Source organism: Lemur catta, chromosome 1 (genome assembly GCF_020740605.2).
Source record: "Lemur catta isolate mLemCat1 chromosome 1, mLemCat1.pri, whole genome shotgun sequence".
Lineage (NCBI taxonomy): Eukaryota > Metazoa > Chordata > Mammalia > Primates > Lemuridae > Lemur > Lemur catta.
The window spans coordinates 53,926,846-53,950,584 of NC_059128.1; the positions used below are offsets into that span (position 1 = coordinate 53,926,846).

At 34.2% G+C, this 23,739-nt stretch overlaps 1 protein-coding gene across 2 annotated transcripts in view; it reads right to left on the minus strand.

Moving 5' to 3' along the window:
• TTC6 (tetratricopeptide repeat domain 6) overlaps positions 1–23,739 on the minus strand; it is a 170,893-nt gene that overhangs the window by 20,357 nt on the left and 126,797 nt on the right. The window contains exons 18-25 of one of the 2 annotated variants that reach the window (XM_045568276.1): positions 22,113–22,263; positions 19,330–19,412; positions 18,337–18,413; positions 17,780–17,940; positions 8,560–8,694; positions 7,158–7,307; positions 6,177–6,317; positions 4,491–4,604 (exon numbers count right to left, since the gene is read on the minus strand). In XM_045568276.1, the coding sequence (XP_045424232.1) occupies positions 4,491–4,604; positions 6,177–6,317; positions 7,158–7,307; positions 8,560–8,694; positions 17,780–17,940; positions 18,337–18,413; positions 19,330–19,412; positions 22,113–22,263 (1,012 nt within the window). The remainder of the gene's footprint in view (positions 1–4,490; positions 4,605–6,176; positions 6,318–7,157; positions 7,308–8,559; positions 8,695–17,779; positions 17,941–18,336; positions 18,414–19,329; positions 19,413–22,112; positions 22,264–23,739) is intronic. The other variant, XM_045568269.1, reaches the window with a different exon arrangement.

Consider the following 23,739-nt stretch of genomic DNA (forward strand, 5'->3'; position numbering starts at 1 on the left):
TCCTACTGAACATTTGGTTCAAAAGAGCCATATGGCTTGATCAGAAAAGGGCCAAATCTTATATGCCTGTAGCACCTGCTAACTGAAAATGACAGATAGTATTTGCTCATTTGCCCTCCTCTACTGTTTACTGATTTGGGCACTCAAGTATCTAAAAAAAATGTGCAATTAAAGATCCTGTATGTGTACTGTGGCATAATTATAAGTAAACATTGCCAGGGCTATAAAAAATAATTAGTAATACATGTAAAAAATAAAATAAAGAAAACCTAGACTGTTAGCCAGAATTGTCTAATCTTTCCTTTACACAGAATGTAAAACCTCTATGATGTCTTAGAGATACACTAAACAGCTGAATACGTGACACCTAAGGAAACCAAAGCTAGGAAATAAGATTTCTTGAAGGTCAGTGAGAGTAGGGGTGAGAGAGGAGCAAAGATGTTTTGATTAAGATGAGTGAGGGCCTTGGCCTATTCTGGTTTTATATCATGATTCTGCTATTATTATTAATACTAGCTTCTCAGTCTTGGGAAAGTTACTTAACACTAAGCCTCAGTTTCCTTATCTGCAAAACTGGGAAATTAAAAACTCATCATATTGTAAGGGGCCACTTAAAAATATTTTGATTGTATGTTGGTAAAGGATTTAACCCAGTGCCACACAAGAAACCCATTTAAATAAGTGATAACTAGAAACTATTTTCATTAACATAGAGTGCTAGAACTGGAATTCACCTTTGCTTGGTTTTTTGAAACCATATCTTGGGAGAATGCCTAAGTGCATTTTCTGAGAAAGATACCTGGTTTTTCTCAGCCTAGGGATGGCAGGAATGCTGAGAAACAGGTGGAGTTAGAAAACAAAGGAGGAGGTGGTAGTGTTTAATGACACCCAGTCCATATGCTGGAGGTCAGATGGTTTTACAAAGCCTCCTAAAGACTGTTAACCCAGAAGCAAATAAACCTGTGGACACCAAGACAGGTCTCTAACTCCCTTTGTGACTTGGATGAGTTTTACAACCTCTCCCTATTTCCATTTCCTTATCTGTAAAACAGATTAGATGAAATGCTGTGGGGTCCTGGCAGCTCTAAAATCACCAATATTTTGTTATTCTAATTCAGTCTCACTTTATTTAGATAGTTTTGCAGTTTCTTTATTTTCCAGGGCATTAGCTTTTTTACATATCTGAGATAACAAAAAATGGGAGTTCTGTTCCCACCCAGCCCATTGTTTCCCCATTCAGGGTTACCTTCTGGCAGGAAAGGGGGTGGGGAGGAAGTCCTCAAAGACACCTGCTGTGCAGGTCACTCTGATAAATGATCCTTTAATTAGCTCCTAGAATCTTAACAATTCCCTTGTTAAAAATTAGTTATTCATTTGTCAACATTTCTGGAAGAAACCTGATAGTCTGGTTACCAGGAATTTTACATCCTCTTAAGTAGAAACAATGTTTCTCAACTTCTTCCCTTCCAAAGCTTGTAGATTTCTAAATTTCTGAATGTTTTAAACAGGTTTAACTGTCCAGGTTTCACAGAGATTGGCAGTGTGTCCACACAGAATAGTGGGAACATTATGTGGCCTTTTAAAGGAATGCTTCATTTATTATGGAAGAGGACAGAAATAAAGACAGGGAGACAAATGGATAATAGAGAAAAAGAAGCAGGCGGATGGGACACAACTGAGAGACTCTGACCACCTCCTCCCCTGTGAGGAGTCCTCACTGAAAAGGGACCACACAGACAAGGGGAGATAGGAGGGGGTAAGATTAGGAAAACAAGAGTTTGCACAGGTAGATGCTGGAACAAGATAAATTGAGAAGGTTTGCTGCAGCCATAGTCAGACCATCAAAATACTCGGGCAAATCCCGGTCACTGGTCCCTGAAACTGGAAACCATCACTCCAAATTCCCTGCTGCATGTGTGGTCTGAGGACCAAACAAAAAAATACCTACATGCCATACTACCCAAAGCAATCTACAGATTCAATGCAATCCCCATCAAAATATCAATGATATCCTTCATAGAAATAGAAGTAATCCTAAAATTTATATGGAACCACAAGAGATCCAAAATAGTCCAAGCCATTTGGACCAAAAGAACAAAACTGGAGGAATCATATTACATGATTTCAAATTATATTATAGAGCTGTAGTAACCAAAACAGCATAACACTGGCATAAAAACAGACACATAGATCAATGGAACAGAATAGAGAACCTAGAAATAAATCCACACAGCTATAATGAACTTATCTTCAATAAAGTTGCCAAGAACAAACAGTGGGGCAGGAACAGTCTCTTCAATAAATGGTGCTGGGAAAACTGGATAGCCATATACAGAAAAATGAAACCAGACCCTTATCTCTTGCCATATACAAAAATCAAATAAAAATGGATTAAAGACTTAAATATAAGACCTGAAACTTTGAAACTACTAACAGAAAACATTGGGGAAATGTTTCAGAACCTTGGTCTGGGCAAGGACTTCTTGAGTAACACCCCCAAAACACAGGCAACCAAAGCAAAATTGGACAAATGGGATCACATCAAGCTAAAAACCTTCTGCATAGCAAAGGAAACAATCAACAGAGTGAAAAGACACCCCAAAGAATGGGAGAAAATATTTGCAAACTACGCACCTGACAACGGATTAATAACTAGAATATATATGGAGCTCTAACAACTTAATAGGGAAAAATCAAATAATCTGATTTAAAAATGGGCAAAGGATCTAAAAGAAGACATATAAATGGCCAACACGTATATGAATAAATGCTCAACATCATTATTCATCAGAGAAATGCAAATAAAAACTACAATAAGATATCATCTCACCCCAGTTAAAATAGCTTTCATCAAAAAGACACACAATAACAAATGCTGGCAAGGATGTGGAGAAAGGGGAACCCTCACACACTATTGACAGGAATATAAATTAGTGCAACTACTGTGGAGAATAGTATGGAAATTCCTCAAACAACTAAAAATAAAACTACCATATGACCCAGCAGTCCCATTTTTGGGTAATATACATATCCAAAGGAGAGAATTCAGTATACTGAAAAGAATTCTGCACTCCCATGTTTATTGCAGCACTATTCACAATAAGCCAAGATTTGGAATTGACCTAAGTGTCCATTAACAGATGAAAGGATAAAGACATTGTGGTACACATACACAACGGAGTATTATATAGCCATAAAAAATGAAATCCTGCCATTTGCAACGACATGGATGGAACTGGAGAACATTACATTACGTGAAATAAGCTAAGCACAGAAAGACAAATCTCATATTCTCACTTATATGTGGGAGCTAAATATCAAAAACAATTGATCTCATGGAGACAGAGAGTAGAATGACAGTTACCAGAGGGTGGCAAGGGTAGCAGGGAGGGGGAGATAAAATGGAGATGGTTAATGGGTGCAAAAATATAGTTAGATAGTTAGAATGAACAATATTTGATAGCACAACAAAGTGATTATAATCAACAATAAGTTACGTTATACTTTAAAATACCTACAAGAGTGGAAGTGGAATGTTCCTAACAGAAAGAAATGATAAATGCCTGAGGTGATGGATACCCCAATTACCCTGATTTGATTAATTCACATTGTATGCCTATATCAAATCATCATATGTACCTTTATCAAGATATACAACTATTATGTCCCCATAATAATTAAAAAATCTTTTTAAAAACTCTACATGAACTATTCTAGCTAATTTTGAAATTGTGAAGCAACAATATTGATAGTGATCACTGCTTTAAAATTCCGCACGTGGCCAGGCACAGTGACTCACGACTGTAATCCTAGCACTTTGGAGGCTGAGGCAGGAGGATCACTTGAGACCAGGAATTTGAGACCAACCTGAGCAATATGGGGAGACCCCTGTGTGGCAAAAAAAACTGAAAAATTAGCCAGACACGGTGGCATGTGCCTATAGTCACAGCTACCTGGGAAGCTGAGGCAAGAGAATCACTTGTGCCCAGGAGTTTGAGGTTGCAGGGAGCTATGATGATGTCACTGAACTCCAGCCTGGGCAACAGAGCGAGACCTTGTCACAAAAAAAATAAAAATTCTGCCCACAGTGTATCAGTAGAAACATTTACTCAAATGATAATTATGCAATGTATTTTAATTTATACATGCATTTAAGTGCTTATATAAACATTATAAAATTAAATTTTCATTTGACTTATTACAGAAATTGTATAAGAAACTTTGATGAGCACTAACAAAGAAATTAAATATTTTCCTAGATGGTTCTTTGGTTTCTCAAGTTTTGTGTATGTGTTATTTCCATACAAATTACTTTCCAAAATTATAGCAGAAGTAATACTTTACAAATGCTTTAACCATGTGTACAAATGCTTTACTGTGTTGTTTATTAAATGTTGCTTATTGATTGCTTGTTGAATTCAACAAGCTATTGAATGCATGTTATTTATTAAATGCTTCAAATGTGTTGTTTACTAAAACAGTGATCTTACCATTTGAACTTCTTTTATCTTGGTGTAACATAATGCTCTGTTATAAAATGCTACATAACATTTTTTGTCCATGTTGATAGCTGTAGTTAAATCTGTAATTGCTAGCTTATAAGTCTACAAAGAAAAAAATAATTGGGTGAGAAGGGTGAATCATAATGAACGAAATTTCACTGCAAAATAAATCCTTGATTCTATTAGAGTTTTTGAAACACTCATTTAACCATTCTGCATTTCATCTGTGAAATTAAGACATTTAAGCTAATCTTTCACAGAGTTAATTAAGAAGACCTTCTGGTAGGAATTATTGTTATAGTTTCTCTTACTTGCAAATAAAATTAAATATATCAACAACTTTAACTTAGACAATTGTTTTATTCCACATTTTGCTATATGGCAATGAGAAAATCATACTCATAAAAAAAGCCCATATTCATCCAGCAAACATCCACCAAAGCTTGTTTGCTTCTGTCACTCAGACTGTCATATCACATAATCGTCATGTTTTCTACCCACGTTCTCTTTTGCTTCCTCTTTGATTCTTCTCTGATACCTTATATCATCCATTTTTATAGATAGTAATTTTCATGGAATTAACACATAATGCAAGGTCTTACCTTTGCTTTAAGGTATTATTTGCAAAATATTTCACATGAAATAGCTACAAAGAAAGGTCAGAAAAGACAAGTATGAAGAAACAAACTCTTCCATGCAGTCTAAGATATCAACAGGGTTGCTCACACTTTTTAACCCAATAATTTCTGTTTAAGAACCAATCATGGCCGGGCGCGGTGGCTCACGCCTGTAATCCTAGCACTCTGGGAGGCCGAGGCGGGTGGATTGTTTGAGCTCAGGAGTTCGAGACCAGCCTGAGCAAGAGAGAGACCCCGTCTCTACTAAAAATAGAAAGAAATTATATGGACAGCTAAAAATATATATAGAAAAAATGAGCCGGGCATGGTGGCGCATGCCTGTAGTCCCAGCTACTCAGGAGGCTGAGGCAGGAGGATTGCTTGAGTCCAGGAGTTTGAGGTTGCTGTGAGCTAGGCTGATGCCACGGCACTCACTCTAGCCCGGGCAACAGAGTGAGACTCTGTCTCAAAAAAAATAAAATAAAATAAAATAAATAAATAGTGAAATAGTAAAAAAAAAAAAAAATTAAAACGACCCAAATGTTCAAAAAGAAAGTGATTAAAAACAAATTATGGTGGAATATTATGTAGTCAGAAAAATTATATCTTCAAAGATTAATTGTAAAAAGCACAGCACAAGTTATACATGTAGTATAATCTCAACTTTAGAAAATATATATTATATATTATAAGGAAAATAAAAGACTAAATGCAAATACACCAAAATGTACTCAGCAATTATCATTGATGGTGGGGCAATAATCCTTTATTCCCTTCTATATTTTCCAAATTGTCTTCAATGAATATATTCTACTGTCTTAATAACAATAAGTGTTATTTAAAACAAATGCCAAAAATAAATATCATTATTTTATGAGAAATTATGAGTTGAATTCCTTTTGATGCACCAGGAAAGTGCAAAGAGCTCTAAAATACTTCTGCCCCTCACACCACAGGGATTCCCCCACCATAGAAAAGAAAGCAAGTGAGTCCTCACTTGGCATCAGAGAATTACCCACTCTAAAATTTCAGTAAACCAGGCAGGAAGTGGCCCTACCCTGTTGCAGTATTTCAGAGCTCCTCTGTACACATAGGCGCGCACACTCCCAGGATAAATTTTGATAGCCTCATTACAATTCAAGATTGCTTTGGAGTATCTGCCTTTTGAACCATAGAAGGCTACTCGGCTTAAATATGCCTATTCAGAGAAAGAAAGAAGGAAAGCATAAAAGAATGCTTTAGTAAAAGCATCAATTCTACCAAAATACATGGTACTTTGAACAAATCTATGCCACTGAAAAATGATATTAAAATACAGTCTTTTTCTTCAATCTAAAAGAGAGTGAAAATTTTTAGAAAAAATTTCAAACATACAGAATAATTGAAATAATAGTGCAGTGAACACCTGGATTGAATGAATTCCTGGATTCAATAACTATCAACATTTTGCCATGATTATCTATTTTTTTCTGAACTATTTGAAAATAACTTGTAGACATCATAATACTTCACCCCATGTCCTCCAGTATGCATCGCCTATAAAAAAAGATATTCTCCTACATAATCATAACCATTATATATCTAAGAAAATTAACAATAAAATTATTTAATCTAAACTAAAATTATCTAATATTTAGTCCATATTGAAATTTCATAGACTTTTAAAATCAGGATCCAATACAGCTTTACCTATTGAATTTTGTGCTGTCTCTTTAGTCTAAAGGCAGAAATCAATGTAATAGCAAAACATGAAATAAAATTAATATATAAAATTAACATTATTTATAGCTATATTAACATACTAACAATATTTACATAAATCACAATTCACAAATACTTTTATATGCATAATATCACTGATGGAAATAATACTATTTGTTCAAGGGGAAGTACAGATATCTGGATTATCAAAATATAGTTAGTTGAAAAGTAGGTATAAGTAACTGTTGCTAATTAATAACGATAGCATATAAAGGATTTAATAGTTTTACCAAAATTAACACATTCTCCAAATTACTAAAATCATTTATTTAAATACCTGGTAATGTTTTGGATCAAGGGTAATTGCACGATTGAAATCCAAGATTGAGTTATCCTTGTGGAGTTTTGCTTTACAAAGCCCTTGTTGGTAAAAGCCTTCTGCAAAATCAGGATTTGCTTTGACAGCTTTTGTAAAAGAATCAAAAGCCTAGAGAAGCATATTGTCAAGATACCCAAACCATTTAGTGATAGACTATGTTATTTTATAATGTTAACAAATATAACAAGTGCTGAAAAGTTTCACTCTATTTTTTTGGTAATTTTAAATACATTTCTCCCAATGAACATTGTAGATCAAACAAAAGTAATATTTAGGAACAAATAATACTAAATAATAAAAAATAATAAATAATACATAAAGGTTTATTATTATAATTAAAGGCCTTATTCCCAGACTAATGTCTACATAACCCATCTGTTAGATTATAATATTTGGGGGATATAATTTTAATCATTATTTTTCAGATTTTGTAAGAAATCACAACCAGCACATTTATTTTCCATGAAGATCCAAGAACTATAGCAGATACATAGTTATGAAATTTCAAAACAATAGCTCTAAAATTTTTCCCAACAGTGTAAAGCAAAGCTGAGTTTGCTCTGGTTGTTCAAAAAGACTAAAAACTTGTAAAAGATTTGTAATTCATCTTATATTTATTGGCATTTCTTAATGGAACAACTAATCAAGTGCAGCTGTTTTTGTATGCTATGGAAATATATGTTTAAGATATTTTTCACCCTATGAATATGAAAATTAGAATAATGTATGTGTGTGCTGCATATGTGTGTATGGTATGTGTGTATGAGTGTGTGTGTGTGTGTGTGTGTAGAGATGGAGTTGTGAAATATCCAATATAAGCCATTGGATAATACCAAGTATTGTACATATTTATCACATCAGTGACAATGTTGAAGTGAGAAATTGTGTAAAATAGCCAAACACTAGACAAACGTATAATAATTGAATCAACTATTTTTCAGTGAATTGGGCCATCTTAACAACCAGTTTCAATGTGATTTGAATTGTTCAATTATCAGTAAGAGAAGCCAGAGTGTCCTAATTATTTTCCATTCATGAGACATTACACTTGCAATTGAATAAGTAAATTTATATTAATATGATGAAATTATTTTGCTATAATAATTTCCTTCAGTTAGATGTATTATTTTGGTGGGAAACACATATTAATCTTTAGAATATTGTTGATAAGCAAGCATCAAATAAAATGAATTGATTAAATAAAATAATGTCATAAGTATTGCAGGGTACCAACTGATTGTAATAAGCTTTATAAGAAGCTTTGGACTAGTCACTGTATAGGTAGCCTTCAGAAATAGAACTGAATACAAGCAATCAGTTTTTAAAAATCACAAATTATGCTCCTAAATACACAAAATACCATTTGTAAGTTGCCTTCTTCCATGTAACAAAGACCCAAGTTATACAGACAGTCTGCTGAAAGAGCTGTGGCATTTGGTCCTTTATCAGAATGAGAAAAACTATCCAACATCTTCTTAAATATTCTCACAGCTTCCTATAAAGAAAAAGGAGTTGGGGGAGAATGTTTCTTTCTAATATTTATTTCACATCGCAGCCTTAAATGTTAAAAGGAACACAGAGCACACACTTCCACTCTCATTTCACCCAGGGACACACAGGCCTGCTAAAGCCACAGATCTTGTTAGTACACACACAGAAAAGGACCCAGCTTGGGAGTGTGATCGCCCCATGTCCCACCAGGTGCCTACCCTACAAGCCAGTCATAAGTAGGCTTACACACATGGATTTTTGGAGGCTATTTTCTTGTAGTCTTAAGTCAGACTTAAATTTGTGAATGAATTTATTGCCAAGCTCCTAAGAATTTTCTTGAATGGAATATTGGGAAGCTACTAGGTAATAAAAGTTCCCCACTGATAATACCAATGCAATTGTAAGCCGTCTTTATTTTGTCCTGTTCTGCTCCTAATGGAGTTCCATTGGCACCAAAAAATAAATTACCATCAAAAATCATCCATTTAGATTTAGTCAAAATAGTTGAGGCTCATTAATGAAAAAAATTCAATTTTTCAGATAGAAATGCCACTTAATAATTAACTAATCATTATATATGTTTACATAGAAATAAAAAAGCTTGTTACAAGTTGTCTCATTTTCTTAATTGCATTTAATTGCAAAAGAAACGATGAGATTTAACTTGGACTTGCTAAATGTCCTTTATGGCTCTCTTTCAATATTTACTCCACACATTTACAACTCACCTCAACAACCATCCTTCTGTTCTCACTCAGCACATGACCTTGCCATAGAAAAAGTGGATTATCTTCTCATTTTCCCTCCTTTCTACTTCTCAATGTCTCTATGGCTTCATCCATTCTCACCTTTTTCTCCTCTTTCTTTCTACTCCTTTGCAGACTCCTTAAGTTAGCTGAGTCTTTGACCCCATCTCCTTCTGCCCCACCTGAGCACAGTCTGTTATTTTCTTCCCTGTTTGTATCTCTCCCCCTTCACTGTCTCCTTGAGTCCATAAAAACTTGAGTCTACTCAAGCCTTCCATCCCATTTAAATTAAAATGAACATATCTTTGCTTCCTCCTGCTTCCCCCCTGTCTTTCTCCCTCACTACTCTAGGAAGTCTCCCCAGGGAGATGTGGAGGGGCTTGCAGATAAGGCACATTCCTGCTCTGAAAACAGTACTGCGGCTGCTGTGTGAACAAAAGCTTAGAAGAAGCAACAGTGCTGCTATAATTCAAGAAAAATTTTTACAAATTATATGTTCTGAACTAGGATAATGACCACAGAAATAGAGAAAGGAAGTAGATTTGAAAGATATTTGGAAAGTAGAACCAAGAGAACGTCATTATTGATTGGGTGGAAGAGGGCAGCTAAAGGTGACATCAGGTGTCCAGCCAGAGTGAAGGGCACAGGGGTTGGGGAGGTTAAAACAAGCATAAAAGAGCATTCCTCAAAGCCTGAAGATACCAAAATTTCAAATGTGGACACAAAGTAGACAATGATCCATACTAAGAAATAATGACTGAATCGGCAATAAGAAAGTCATTAACAAAAATAGCAAGAGCGCTTCATTCCAAACCAGGGATGCATTCATTTTCTACTGTTGCAAATCAAATTATCACAATTTGGCAGATTAAAGTCACATGCATTTATTATCTTACAGTTTCCACAGGTCAGGAGATTGGGCCTGGCTTAGCTGGGTCCTCTGCTCTGGGTCCCATAAGGCTGCAATCAAGCTGTCAGTTGAGTATTTTCTCCTCTGGAAACTCTACTGAGGAGAATCAACTTCCAAGCTCATGCTTGTTGTTGGCAGAATTCATTTCCTTGAGACTCCAGAACTGAGAGCCCTGGCTTTTTGCTGGCTCTCGGTTGCCCTCAGATGCTAGAAGCTACACACAGTTCCCTCCTAGAATTCCCCCCTAGCACGCCATCCTCTCCATAGGCAGCCCCAACAAGGCCAGCAGGAGAATCTCTCCAGTCTGCTAAGGAGTCTTATATACTGCAACATAATCAAAGGAGTGGCATCCCACAACTTTGCCATATTCTATTGGTTAGAAGCAAGTCACATGTCCTGCCCACAATCAAGGAAAGGGAGGAGATCATACAGGGCATGATTCATTGACAGTAATTTTAGGGTGTGTCCACCAGAGTCCACTATCTGGCCCCTAATGATTCAACACCGCTGCCACATACAAAATACATTCCTTCATTCCAAGGTCCCCAAAAGTCTCATCTCATTGTTGCATCAGCTCAAAGTCTACAATATCATCATTTAAAGGAGGTTCAAGTTTAGATGAGGCATTTCAGTATAATCCACTAAGTACCACTCCTGGGGCACAATTCCTCTCCATCTGTGGACCTACGAAATTAAAGGGACAAGTTTTCTGTCTCCAAAACACCCAACATGCAATGGTGAGACAGGCATAGGATAATATTGGCACACATTCTGGTTCAAAAATGGGGGAAATGGAAGATAAAAAAAGGACTTACTGGTCCATGGCAATTCTAAAATACATTTGGAAAAATATCCAGAGTCTCTTGATTAGTTTTCAAAGAACAAGGATAATTTTCTATGGCTTTTAGTCCTGTCCTATGTGTTCGTGGTCTTGCCTTCTGGGTTATCCTTCCTTTTTTAAAGAGGTTACATATGTTTCAGCTGAGTTGTTTTATTAATCTGCTTCTTTCAAGTATAATTTTGAGGTCTGACAGCCTTCTTTCATTTTGTACTCTCTCTGTCTCTTTTAGTCCAAACTGGCAGTGTTTATGAAGAACTAATTCTTTCAATAACTTTGGAGACCTTCCATGGATTTCACAGGGATTCACTCCAATAGACAAAAGCCACATCCACTAATTTTTTCAAGAAAACTCCTTGCCTACTTTGGCCTCATGCTGAGATGTCTGAGGGAAATTGTTCTTAAGCTTCTAGACGTCCTCTGGTTTGTTTAATAAGATTTGTAAGGCACATCCTTAATGTCTTGAAAGAGACCTAGCATGACCGAATACTCCGATCTTATGATCTTTCTGAGATCTTGGCTAAGGGCTGTCCAGCCACACCTGGGCCTTTTCTCTAGATCATGCTTTCCTGAAAGTGAATATTTGATTTTATCACATTTTGCCATCTGGAGAAGTTGAGAATTTTCAACAGCATCAAGTCTTGGTTTATTCTGTTCAACGGTTCTTAATTTCTCTCTCTCCTCTCACAAGAAGCAAGATGAGACCCAGAAGCACTGTCAACACTTTGCTTGGAAATTAACTCAGTTGTATATCTAGTTTCTGACTTACTAGTTCTGCTTTCCATATAACTACAGGAGGCCATTTTGCTAAGCTTTCTACCACTACGTAAAAGGAACCTCCTTCCACCGGTTTCCAATAATATGTTGCTCACTTGCTTCTGAGTCCTCACTCATTAGCAGCATCTTCAAAGACAAGATATCTACTAACAGTCTGTCTCAGATGACTTGAGCTTTCTCTACCATGCTCCTCAGAATTCCTCCAGCCTCTGCCTGCTGCCTGGTTCCAAAGCTGTTTCCACATTTTTAGGTATTTTCTATAACAGCATCCACTTATCCACTTCCAGGTACTAAATTCTGTGTTAGTTTCTTATTGCTACCAAAAAAAAAAAGAAAGAAAGAAAGAAAGAAAAAGAAATGACCAAAAACTTAATGCCTTAAAGCAGTACACAGTTACTGTGTCACAGTTTCCATGGGTCAGGAGTCTGGGCATAGCTTAGCTGAGTGTTCTGCTTAGGGTCTCCCAGGCTGCAATCAAGGTGTCAACCAGGCTGCATTCTCATCTGGAGGCTCGGTTATAGAAGTATCTTCTTCCAAGCTCATTCTGGTTGTTGGCAGGATTCATTTCTTTATGGCTGTCTGACTGAGGGGCCAGGCTTCTTACTGGCTGTTGGCTGGAGGCTGCCCTAAGTTCCTCGAGGCCACAGCAGTTCCCTGCCATGAGACCCTCTCCCCAGGCACCTCACAGTATGGCTTGCTGTTTCCTCAAGGCCGACAGGAGAATTTCTCTCTCCAATCTGCCATGAGAGAGTCTCACAAACCTAACATAATCATGGGAGTGACATCCCATCACCTTGCCATATTCTGTTACTGAGAAAGTCACAGATTCCACCCACACTCAAAGTCATACAAGGGTACAGTTTATTGGGAGCCACCTTATGATGTGTCCATCATAAGAGTGTAGAAGCCAGATTGTAGTGAGGATAAGAATGAGCAGACAGTGTGGAAATTAAGATAACGAATGTGAGAGAAAAGAGGAAAAAGTCAATAATTGGAGATGTCAAGGAGGCAAAAATAAAGGAGGTTTTCTTCAAAAAATTAAGAATAGTTACTCATGATTAAATGTTTAGGGAAAGAAACCTATAAAGAAGCTAAAAATACTTAATGAAGAAAAAATAGTAATAGCTAATATTTATCAAATGTTTACCATGTCCCAGATATTAAAGCATTAAATAGTTACTTAATTTTGTTCATCTAATCTTCACAAAAACGTCATGAAATGCTCCTCTAATATCTCCATTTTAAGATGGGAAAGTGAGAATTAGGGAAGACGGCCGACTCGCTCAGTGGCTCACTGATGGTACATTGCAAAGCTGAGACATGAATCCAGGCAGTCTGGCTCCAGAGCCCATACGCTCAACCAAGCATTTAGATTCCTGAGAAGATGGACGAGATGACAATTTTCTCATCATAGAATGTCATGAAAATTAAATGAGACCACGTTAGCACCGAGCCCTCAGCCTGTCTGATGAACGTTAGGTGCTTAATTGATGGCAGTTACTTATTACTATTACCATTAGTCCTTTATACTTGCATTATTGAGGACTCATCAAAAATTTCAAAAAGAGCCTATAGGTCCTAAATAAGGATAGGAGATCTACCTAGCATTAACTAGACTTTTTCGTGTCCCCTAAATGTCAACCCAAATCTCCCAAAAGAAAAAATATTACATTCACCAGATAATATTTTACTACAACAATAACAGCAACAAAAACCATCTTAGAGAATCCCACTTCACCCATACCACTTCTGTCATCAATAGAAGCCAAAAGATAGAGTACTATTACCTTGAAAATACTGAGGAAAAACAATCACTGCCAATTTAAAATTTTGTCATAAAATAAACAAAAATGAAAAGCTTTACCATTGACATTCACTTTTATTTCAGAAAAAAAATTAACTCAGGACAGTCTGACATGTAATAAGAAATGAGTAAGATAAAATGGAAACATGTATGTAAGCATAAACATTGTTTATCTAAAATAATGGTAGTAATTTTATTTTGTATTGTAATTTATAGAATTTAAAAAGTGTACAACTAAAATACAAAACAAAAGAAAGTTTGCGTTGGGAAGGCAGTGATAAGAGTTAGAGGGGTCTAAGTTCTTTTTATTACCCAGGACAGTAATCCCTGTACTCAGGAATACAATATTATTTAACTTCAGACTTTGCTATAAATGCATGGCAATATTTAAATAGTAAAAACTAAAGTAGAAATGAAACAAAAAGAATAGAGGGGAAAATTGAATAAAGACAAATTTTTAAATAAAAAACCTCAATACAAAAAGTAAACAGTGATAAAGAGATTTTAAAAGAAATAATGAAAAAGAAGGACAAGTATTAAACACCACAATTTAAGAGGAAAAGAGGAAGGAAGGGAGAGAGAGAACTAAGACGACAAAAATAAATAAATAAATAAATAAATAAATCCAGACAGAAGAAAAATCACAGATTCCAAATCTTCCAAGTAAAACAAAGATATTATCAGAATGGATTTATTAAAATCTTGTTACAGGAGATAAATCTAAAATCTAGGACATGGAAAGGTTAAAAGTAAAAGGATAGAAAAGACATAACTAAGAAATACTAATCAAAATAAAGTAGATACAATATCAAACAAAGCAAACATTAAGACAAAAAGTATTATTAACGATACAAAGGGTCACTATGTAATGATAAAATCTTCAATTCTTCAAGAAGGCATAACAATTCTAAAGATGTGTGTCTATAATTGATAAACCAAAACTTGAAAGAACTACAGAGAGAAACTGACATCTAACATCATACTGGGGGATTCTAACATACTGCAGTTATTGATAGATTAGGCAAAAATGTGCATTTTGCATACCACATAAAAAATCAGACCTAAGGAACAAATATGCAAAACATACCAAACAATGAGAAAATACATATTTTTTCAAGTGAATATGAGTGATTTATAAAATAGGCCATAGGTAAGTCTGAACACATTTCAAAGAATCAGTATCAAGCAGATTATTCTTTTCACAATGTATCTGGAACTTGACATTTTTTTAAAAGTTTAAAAAAATTCATATATCACAAAAAAATACTACTATAAATTTAAAAATACTTACTATGAAATTCAGTAAATATGATACTTGAAAATATATAGCCCTAATTGCTTATGGTGTAAAAGAATAAAGTTTGAAAATTAATGAAATGAGTATCCAACTGAAATTTTAATACAAATAACAAAAAAATCCCTTTCAATAAAAACAGGAAGAAACTATAAAGGTAAGAGTGATTTCAATCAAACAGAAAATAAAGATAAAGAAAGATCAGAAAGCCAAAATTTGATTCTTTGAGGAGAGATTTCTGACAAGATTAATCAAGAATAAAAAAGGCACAAGTAAATTTTAAAAGAGTCATATGTAACTGCAGATACAGTGGAAACTGAAATGATAATAAATGATATTTTGAATAATTTTATGCAAATAAATTTGAATACTTAGATGAAATGGACCTAGTCCCAGAAAACTATGTTAGCAAAACTAAAGAAGAAATAAAGGGCTGAATATTTCTGTACCTATTAAAGAAAACATTACAGATGGTTTTACAGGTGGCTTCTACAAACCTATGAAAGAAAAGATGATCATGGCAATCTTTAGATAACCTCATTCATGAATAGGAAAGAAGGACTATTCCCCCAAATCATCCTATGAGACCAATATAACCTTGATACTCAAATCCAACAAGGTCGATACCACTCATAAATATAGGCACAAAGATCTTCACCAGTAAAGCAAATTCAGCAACGTATAAAAAAGAGATTATATATTCTGATCAAGTTGGTTTAACCCAGGAATACATAGTTGGTCTAATATTAAGTAATTTATGACATATAATTGGCTATATGTACATACTAAAAGATAAAAACATAGTCATTTTAATACCTGATGAAAGATAATTTGATAAAATTCAAAACCGGAATAGAAATAAAATTCTTAACTTTAAGTTACCTACAAAAATCAACCAGAAACTTCATTCTTAGTGGGATAAATTGCCTTTAAAATTTGGAAAAAGATAAAGGACATCTCTATCACCACTTCTAGTTGGCATTGTTTTGGAGTTTCTAGCCAGCACAGTTAGACAAGAAAAAGAAATGGAAGACATAAAGAAAAAGAAAGAAAGAAAATTATCATTATTTAAAGAAGATATAAATATCTATTTATGAGCCCAAAAGAACATATCTAAACATTTTCAGAAATAATAAGACTTCATTGCTTCCTGGCCTTCTGGCTAAGATCAAGTGTAGAAATAACAATAGTCCATCAAGGTAGCTGGCTAGTAGACAAATATTCAAAAATCAATTTCATTTCGATAAACTATCAGAATTTTTTAACAAAGATACCATTTACAATAGCAGCAAAAATTATGAGGATACGTAGGAATATTTCTAACAAGAGATATGTAAAATCTGTTTAAAAGAAAAAGTGAAATAAATGAGGAGATTTATCATCATGGTCATAAACTAAAGAATTCAGTATCATAAAGGTGTTGATTTTCCCTAAAATAAGGGTGTCAATTCTCTGTAAAATAATCTAAAGTTTCAATATTTTTTCAGTCAAAATTCCAAAATCTTGGAAAGCTGAGTTTAAAATTTGTATGACAGAGTAAAAGCTCAAAAATAACCAGCAATTTCCTAGAGAATAATATTGTGTGGGGACTTGCTCTACCAGATGTCAAGAATTTCAATGAGGTTATAGTAATTAAGACATGATACTGTCAGTCCAGGAATAGAAAAATTGACCAAAGGAACAGAAAAGAGAGCCTAAAATTATACTTGATCTACATATGTGTGAAACCTTGTGGTATGATAGATGCAGCACTGCAGATCTTTGGGCTAAGGATAACATTTCAATAAATTATACTGAAACATTTGACTATCCATATGGGGAAAATTGAAATTTTATCACTCACATTGGAAAAAAAAACATCTTATAATAGAGGAAGGTCTTAAATGGAAAAAGAAAAGCTTAAACTTTTTGAAGAAAATATGGAAGAATATCTTAATGACCTTGGTGTAGCTAAGGGCTTCTTAAACAAGGTGTTTTTTCTTTTTAAAGAAAAAAGGCGCTGACAACAAAATTAAAAAGAGTATATTCAACTACATTGAAATTAAGAAGCTCTGTTAACCAAAAGCCACCATAAAGACAATTACAAAACAATCTACAAATTGTGAGAAGATATGCAGCATATAACCAAGGGTTAGCATACAGAATTCATACTTTAAATGCCTAAAGTCAATAAAAAATAGAAAAATAAACAAAAAATGTGTATAGAAAATCGATAGAACAGGAAATACTAGTGGCTGATAGACATGCAAAGATGTTCAAAATGTGAATTAAGATCACACTGAGATACCAGTTTTTATCCGTCACACTAGTAAAAGTAAAGTCTAACAATATCAATTATTGTAGAGGATGCAGATCAACAGGAACACCCATACACTACAGGTAGGAGAATAAATTATGTAGCACTATATGAAATAATGTGTCATTTTCTTGAAAGTTAAACATTCAAGCTTTCAACATACCAGCAATTCCACTCCTTGAAATATATCCTGGAAAACTATGCCACATATTTACAGAAGACATGAAAAAGAATATTTAGGACAACTCTATTCTTAAGAGGAAAAAAAAAAAGAGGAAATAACTCAAATGTTAATTAACAGAAAAATAAATAAATAGATAACAAATATAATTTAGTTTTGTAAAAAATATTTAAAGTGTCATACTAAGCACAATATTTAAAGTTCATTCAGATTGAGTAAATGTTACGCAGAGCACTTTTTCACCTTGGTTCTCTTGGCCTTCATATGAGCTTTTGCTAATAGAGCAAATATGGTTATCTCAGGTCTATGCCAAGTGAGCCTCTCCAAGACCTGAATGGCCTTGTCATGGTTTTCACAAAATGAATAAATAAGTGCTTGCTGTACAGGACTCAACTCAATAAGACCTAGAAGGAAAGGAACATTCATCAATATCCTTGCCAAGTATCAAAGATTTAGAATACAATTATTTTAAGGCAAACAATTCAATGATTTTTTCTTTATAATATGAATTAACAAATCAATATTATACTAAAAATCTATTTACTACAAGCAAACAATAAGAAATTCTCATTACAAACAAAAAACATATTGTAAGCCTGATATTTCCTATAGTAATCTCACTCAAAAAATTCAATATTATGGGTCATTTTACTAATTGATTATGTACATACAAAACTGAAGTTTCCAAATCTAACTTTGACTTTCAAGTGAACTCTTCATGCTATTAAAAACAGAATAAAAAATTTAAAGATGTATTTCTTAAGTTAAAACAATTATAATTTTGCATTAATTATATTTACCTTTGTCCATTTCTGCTATTTGATAAATAGTAAACTTTGCAAGATCATAACATTTCATCTTAAGAAGATACTGCCCTCTGGAAAAAAAAATAGCTTTTGATTCTAAGCAGTTAAAAATAATTTATCTAAAATAAAGTTTCTTATAACCAGCTACTTAAAATGTTATAATTATAATACACTCATTCATATTTACACATATATGTATAAAAAATTTGAAAATTATAGATATTTTATATGATCTAAATAGACCAATTACCATAGAGATGTGACGAGAAAACAATTTAGGAATATAATACTGAAAGGAAAATACTCAGATTTCTTTCTGCAATTATCTGTATTTAAAATGTCATACTTTGTTGCTATGAAATTATTAAAAGATAAAGTTCAAGGGACATAAAAGGGGGAGGTAGTCACATAAATTGATATTAATAAAATGTGGTTCAACAGTTAAAGGACAAAGCAAGCCCTTATCAGAAAGAATTTTTCCATTCCATTTTCCCAAGTCTATAAATCCTTAAAAGATAATATTATATTTTTGATAGTGATAACTCATAAATTGCAAAGGGTCCCTTTATAGCAAGCTCTACTACATTTGAAATACAATTCAATGTATCACTTTTTGTTCACTGAATTAGCTGAGGTTTACGTTTGGTACCTCTGTGGACACAATCAAAAACTGTTCAAAATATCTTACCTTACTCTCATGAGATATGTAATAACTACATAACTAGTAACCTAGGAATGCCTCAAAGAACTTAAACACTAAACAGTTGTGTTTTGATGCAGGGTAGAGCCAAGGAAAAGAACTGGTTCTCTCATATAATAAATTATTTTAAAGTTTAACAAACTAGGTTGCTGGTTGGGAGATGGCCATTGTTGGGGGATTAAAAGTAAGATAAGGAGGCTAGATCAAGGATCAGGAGAACTCAGGATTCCCACAGCATCTTGGGATGCTAAGTTACCCCAAGAAGAATTCAGTTTCTATGCTCATACCTGATTATATATAATTTAATTCCATCTGGCTGAAGGTGGATAGCACGAGATAACTCATTTACTGCCTTTTTCAATTTATACATCTGTTGAATGATAAACGGAAACTTAGCTCCTAATATTAATTGCTTCCTTTTGATATTATATTTCTCCCCTCCCACCTTTTACCACAGAAATTTTGCAGGATCATCAAAATCCAATGATGGTAAACAGAGAAGTAAGAATCATCAAAACCCAATGATGGTAAACAGAGAAGTAAAAGAAAATGCTTATGATGCAGTATTTTTATTTTTTAAAATCATTTATCCACATGTATATAATTTTACATAAATGGGATTATATCATACATTTTTGTTTGTGTTCATGTGTGTTTTCCATTTTTCATTTAGTTTTTCAGTTTTTCTCCTTAAACCATAACACTTTTTTCACCAAACTTCACACATGTTAATAAACTAGCATATGAAGAAGGGTAGGATAATAAGTCAATTCCACTTAAAAATAATGGAGGAAAAACAAGCTTGCACAAAAATTAAGTAAATGAATGAATATAACAAAATGCAAGAATGATGAAAAGGAGATTCATTTAACATAAATATATCATGAAAAGTAAACATTGATTCTTCCCTCAATACTGGTCACAGAAACATAATATGAATTTGTGCAAATTTGAGAACAAAAAACAATTACCATTGGAAATATTACAAAAGCAGCACTACACAGAGCAAAATTAACCTGAGACAACCAACCATACCTTTTACTATAATGATATGATGATGCAAAGAAGAGAATGGACAAAACCAATTTGCGCATGGAAGCAGGCAGTACCTGTAGAAATGGTTTGGAGGAAACAGTGGATGGAACTCAAAAGAGGGAAGCCAAAAGGAGGAGGTTTTAGAATTGTTTAAACAAACTGGAGAATTTCTGTGAAAAGTTGACCCTACTCAGGTTGGCATAATTGATAAATCGTCTAGTCATACGTCCACATTGCTACACCTGTTCTACTAACCACACATATCTATGCACTAATGAAACCCTGGTTTGGGAGAAATGAAGGGCTATTTATTCTCTGATCTCTGCAAGCTTCCCTGCGGTTAGACCTCTACCAGGCAACCTTAGATTAGATCCACCCTGGAGACTGCACCCACACAGTAGGAGTATGTATTCTTCTATATACAAATAAACAAAGGTTGCTCTATAATTCTTTTATTTACATGGATCCATATTGTACACACTTATACTCTTTTCTGAATCTTGCTTTTCTTACTCAAAAATATCTCATGGAAATCCCTCCAAGTTAGCCTGAATAGTTCTATTCATTCTTTTCATTGACTCTGTCATATTCTATGGTGTGAATACACTACACATTATTCAGTCATTACTGCGTAGGGATTTTTGTCTCTCAGAACAAAGAGTCTTTGAATTTATGTCCTTACATCCTGCAATTATGCTGGTGCTTTGGTTTCTATGTGTGCCCAGGAGAAACTCCAACTTTCCCAGATGACCTCAGCTTCATCAGCAGGGTTAGGTTAAGCAAAAGAGCCACATACTAGCCATTCTTTCCTCAACAGGGTCAAGAACAGGCTTCACCCGGAGACAACACTGAAGCTGCCCTGGGTTTTCCACCTCTATCACCAACAGGGTAAGGACTCTAAATGGGGCTCTAGTCACACTGGGTCCTGAGATGTGGACCATGGGGAGCAGAGCCTTCAGGCCATCCCCCAGTGAACATGTGGTATGAGCAAGAAATAAACTTTTATTGTTTAAATACAGTGATTTTTAAGTTTTTTTTTAACCTCAGCATAAGGTAAACTGAAACCAGTATAGCTAGAGGACTTGTAGGAAACAAGGGTAGAAAGATAATGAAGAGCCAGCTCCCGTGGGCTCCTGTAGGCCTTTGTCTTTTGGAGGACTTGGCTTTTATTCTAAACACAAAGGGAAGTTGTTGAAGGGTTTTGAGCAAAGAAGTGAAATAATCCAATTTATGTTTTGGCAAGATAACTGTGGCTGCTGTGTTGAAAGTCCATCAAAAGTACTAAGGAACAGAAGCAAGAAGACCAAGAGGCTACTGCAATAATCCTGGTCAGAAATGAGAAATGAGAGTCCTGGACAGGGCATTTAGTGGTGAAGTAGTGGAACAGGTTGTCTATTCTGAAAGGTAGAGACAAGAGTTGATAGTATTCTATCTGGAAAGTCAGATTTGGTTGGAGTTGAAGACAGCTTGTACTATTTATTGTACTGTTTGAGTTTGTTATACTAAGGATATGTTACATATTACATTTTTTTAAATTTAAGTTACTTGTAAAAATTGTAAAAATTAAACAAAATTTAAAGAAAAGTATGAATGGTTGGGATCACATTCTACGCATGGATCCCACTCTGTGAACCCACCCACTCACCTGTACACACACACACAACATTGGACCATAGACTCAAATGTTACTAGTAGCTATCTTTAGAGAATGAAATTATAGATAATAATTTTTAATTTATTCTTATTCATACTCATATAATGCATTCAATGAACATATAATGCTTTTGTAATAAAAAAAACCACAGGTATTATTTTAAAAACTGAAAGACATAAAAATGCACATCTCATAAGTAGAGGCTTTATATATGGGTAAGTACAGCTAAGTATATCTGCTTAACGTTTACTGTTTATAAATGCATTACCCCCTACAATTAGCTAAAGAAAATAAAAATTAGATATTAAAAATTATATTGAACAAATATCTAGAAAACTAAAACTTTTTTCAAAAGAATCTAGCTTCTCAAATGTTAAATACCTTTTGATAGGCTTCTGCTCTACAAATATAGCTTTGAATATATAAAGGATCAAGTCTAATAGCCTCAGAAAATTTCAAAACAGCCTCGGTGTAGTTATCCAGCTGTAGCAGATATATGAGGCCAATATTTATATAAGGCAAAGTAACATTTCTAAATAAAATGAAAAAGGAAAATCCTGTTAAACATTTTTAATTATTCCCAATGTTCTCCAATTGTGAATGAACCTTATGAAATACATACATCAATATATATGAGGATTTTTTTAATGTTTTGCTAAAGCAAATTAAATCAGTAACTATTCTCTACTAAAAAATTATAAACACCTTTATAAAATCCTTGGTAGGGAATTAACATTTGTAGAGCCTGTGCTAAGAACAGAATTCCTGAATCTACTAGACTCTTACTAAAAGGTTAATTTTGAGTTAACTTAATTTTGAGTTAACATGAATTGTATAAGTTTCATTTTCCTCAAGTCAAAAGTCTTTGCCTCAGGCTATGTTATATTGGCCACAAGTAACAATGAGAAAGTAATATTCAAGAATTTGGTGGCTTGGGTTGAAAATCCTCTCCACATAGGTACTAACACAGCACTTTTCTGTGTCAAATAAACATTAGTTTTCCTTCTTAGAATCAAATAATTTTCAGCATAGAAATGACCTTTGAAATTACCTTATTTGATGCTTCTACTTCAAAATGAGAAAACCACCCATTCCATAGCCCAGACTCACGGAAGCCCTGACCCTTTGCCTAGACACTAGTTTCCACTGGCCGCCTTCTGACTTTATGCAACTGAAACTCTTCTCTCTTCCTTCCTGGCTCAAAAATGCCCAAAAGAAACCATTGCAGTCATTATGGAGTCAAGCTCCATGACTTTCCTTTATCAAGGTCAAAGTTTACCTTGGACAGGCTAAGTAAACCGTCTGCTGGTGGGCATGGAATTGGCATGATTAGTTACTCTTCTGACACCTTCCATTTTAATAAATGCTTCATTGGAAAGAGGGGGAATTATTTAATTAAATTCTGTGATTTACAGTTTGAGTTTTCCGACTAGAGTGTTTAACTTTCGGTCTGTTTTTCTTCCTGAACTTTATGGTCTAATGGTATTTACTTTTTTCTTTTGCTTTACTAAACCCAATGAAGTCAGAAGTTCTAAATAGAGGGTTCCCTTCCATTGAGTTGCATGTTGTACACAGCAATGATGCGTCAAGCAGAATAGTGTGTCATTATTTTAAAACTTGATGACAGTTTTCCAAGAAGTTAACGTCAAAAAGCTCTAGCGTGAGTACCCCGAAGCTCCTAATATTAGGTAATTAAGTATGAAATGTTCAATTTCTTTAAGTTCTAAATTTCACAGTTGATATCTCTGACATTTCACTTTGACACTTCTTGTTTTACTTTTATTGTGAAGGTACATACTCATGCTTTCAAATGCATGGTTTGGCTTGTGATTATCTTTCAAAATTTTTTTTGAGCAATTTTTCAAAATCATGGATAAGTCAAAAATTCAGGTTATTTTTTAATATGAGTTCTGTAGAGGAACCAATGCAACGCAGATAGATCGAAATATTAACAAAGTATTTGGGAAGGATGTGGCTAATGAACACACAGCACATCAATGGTTTGAGA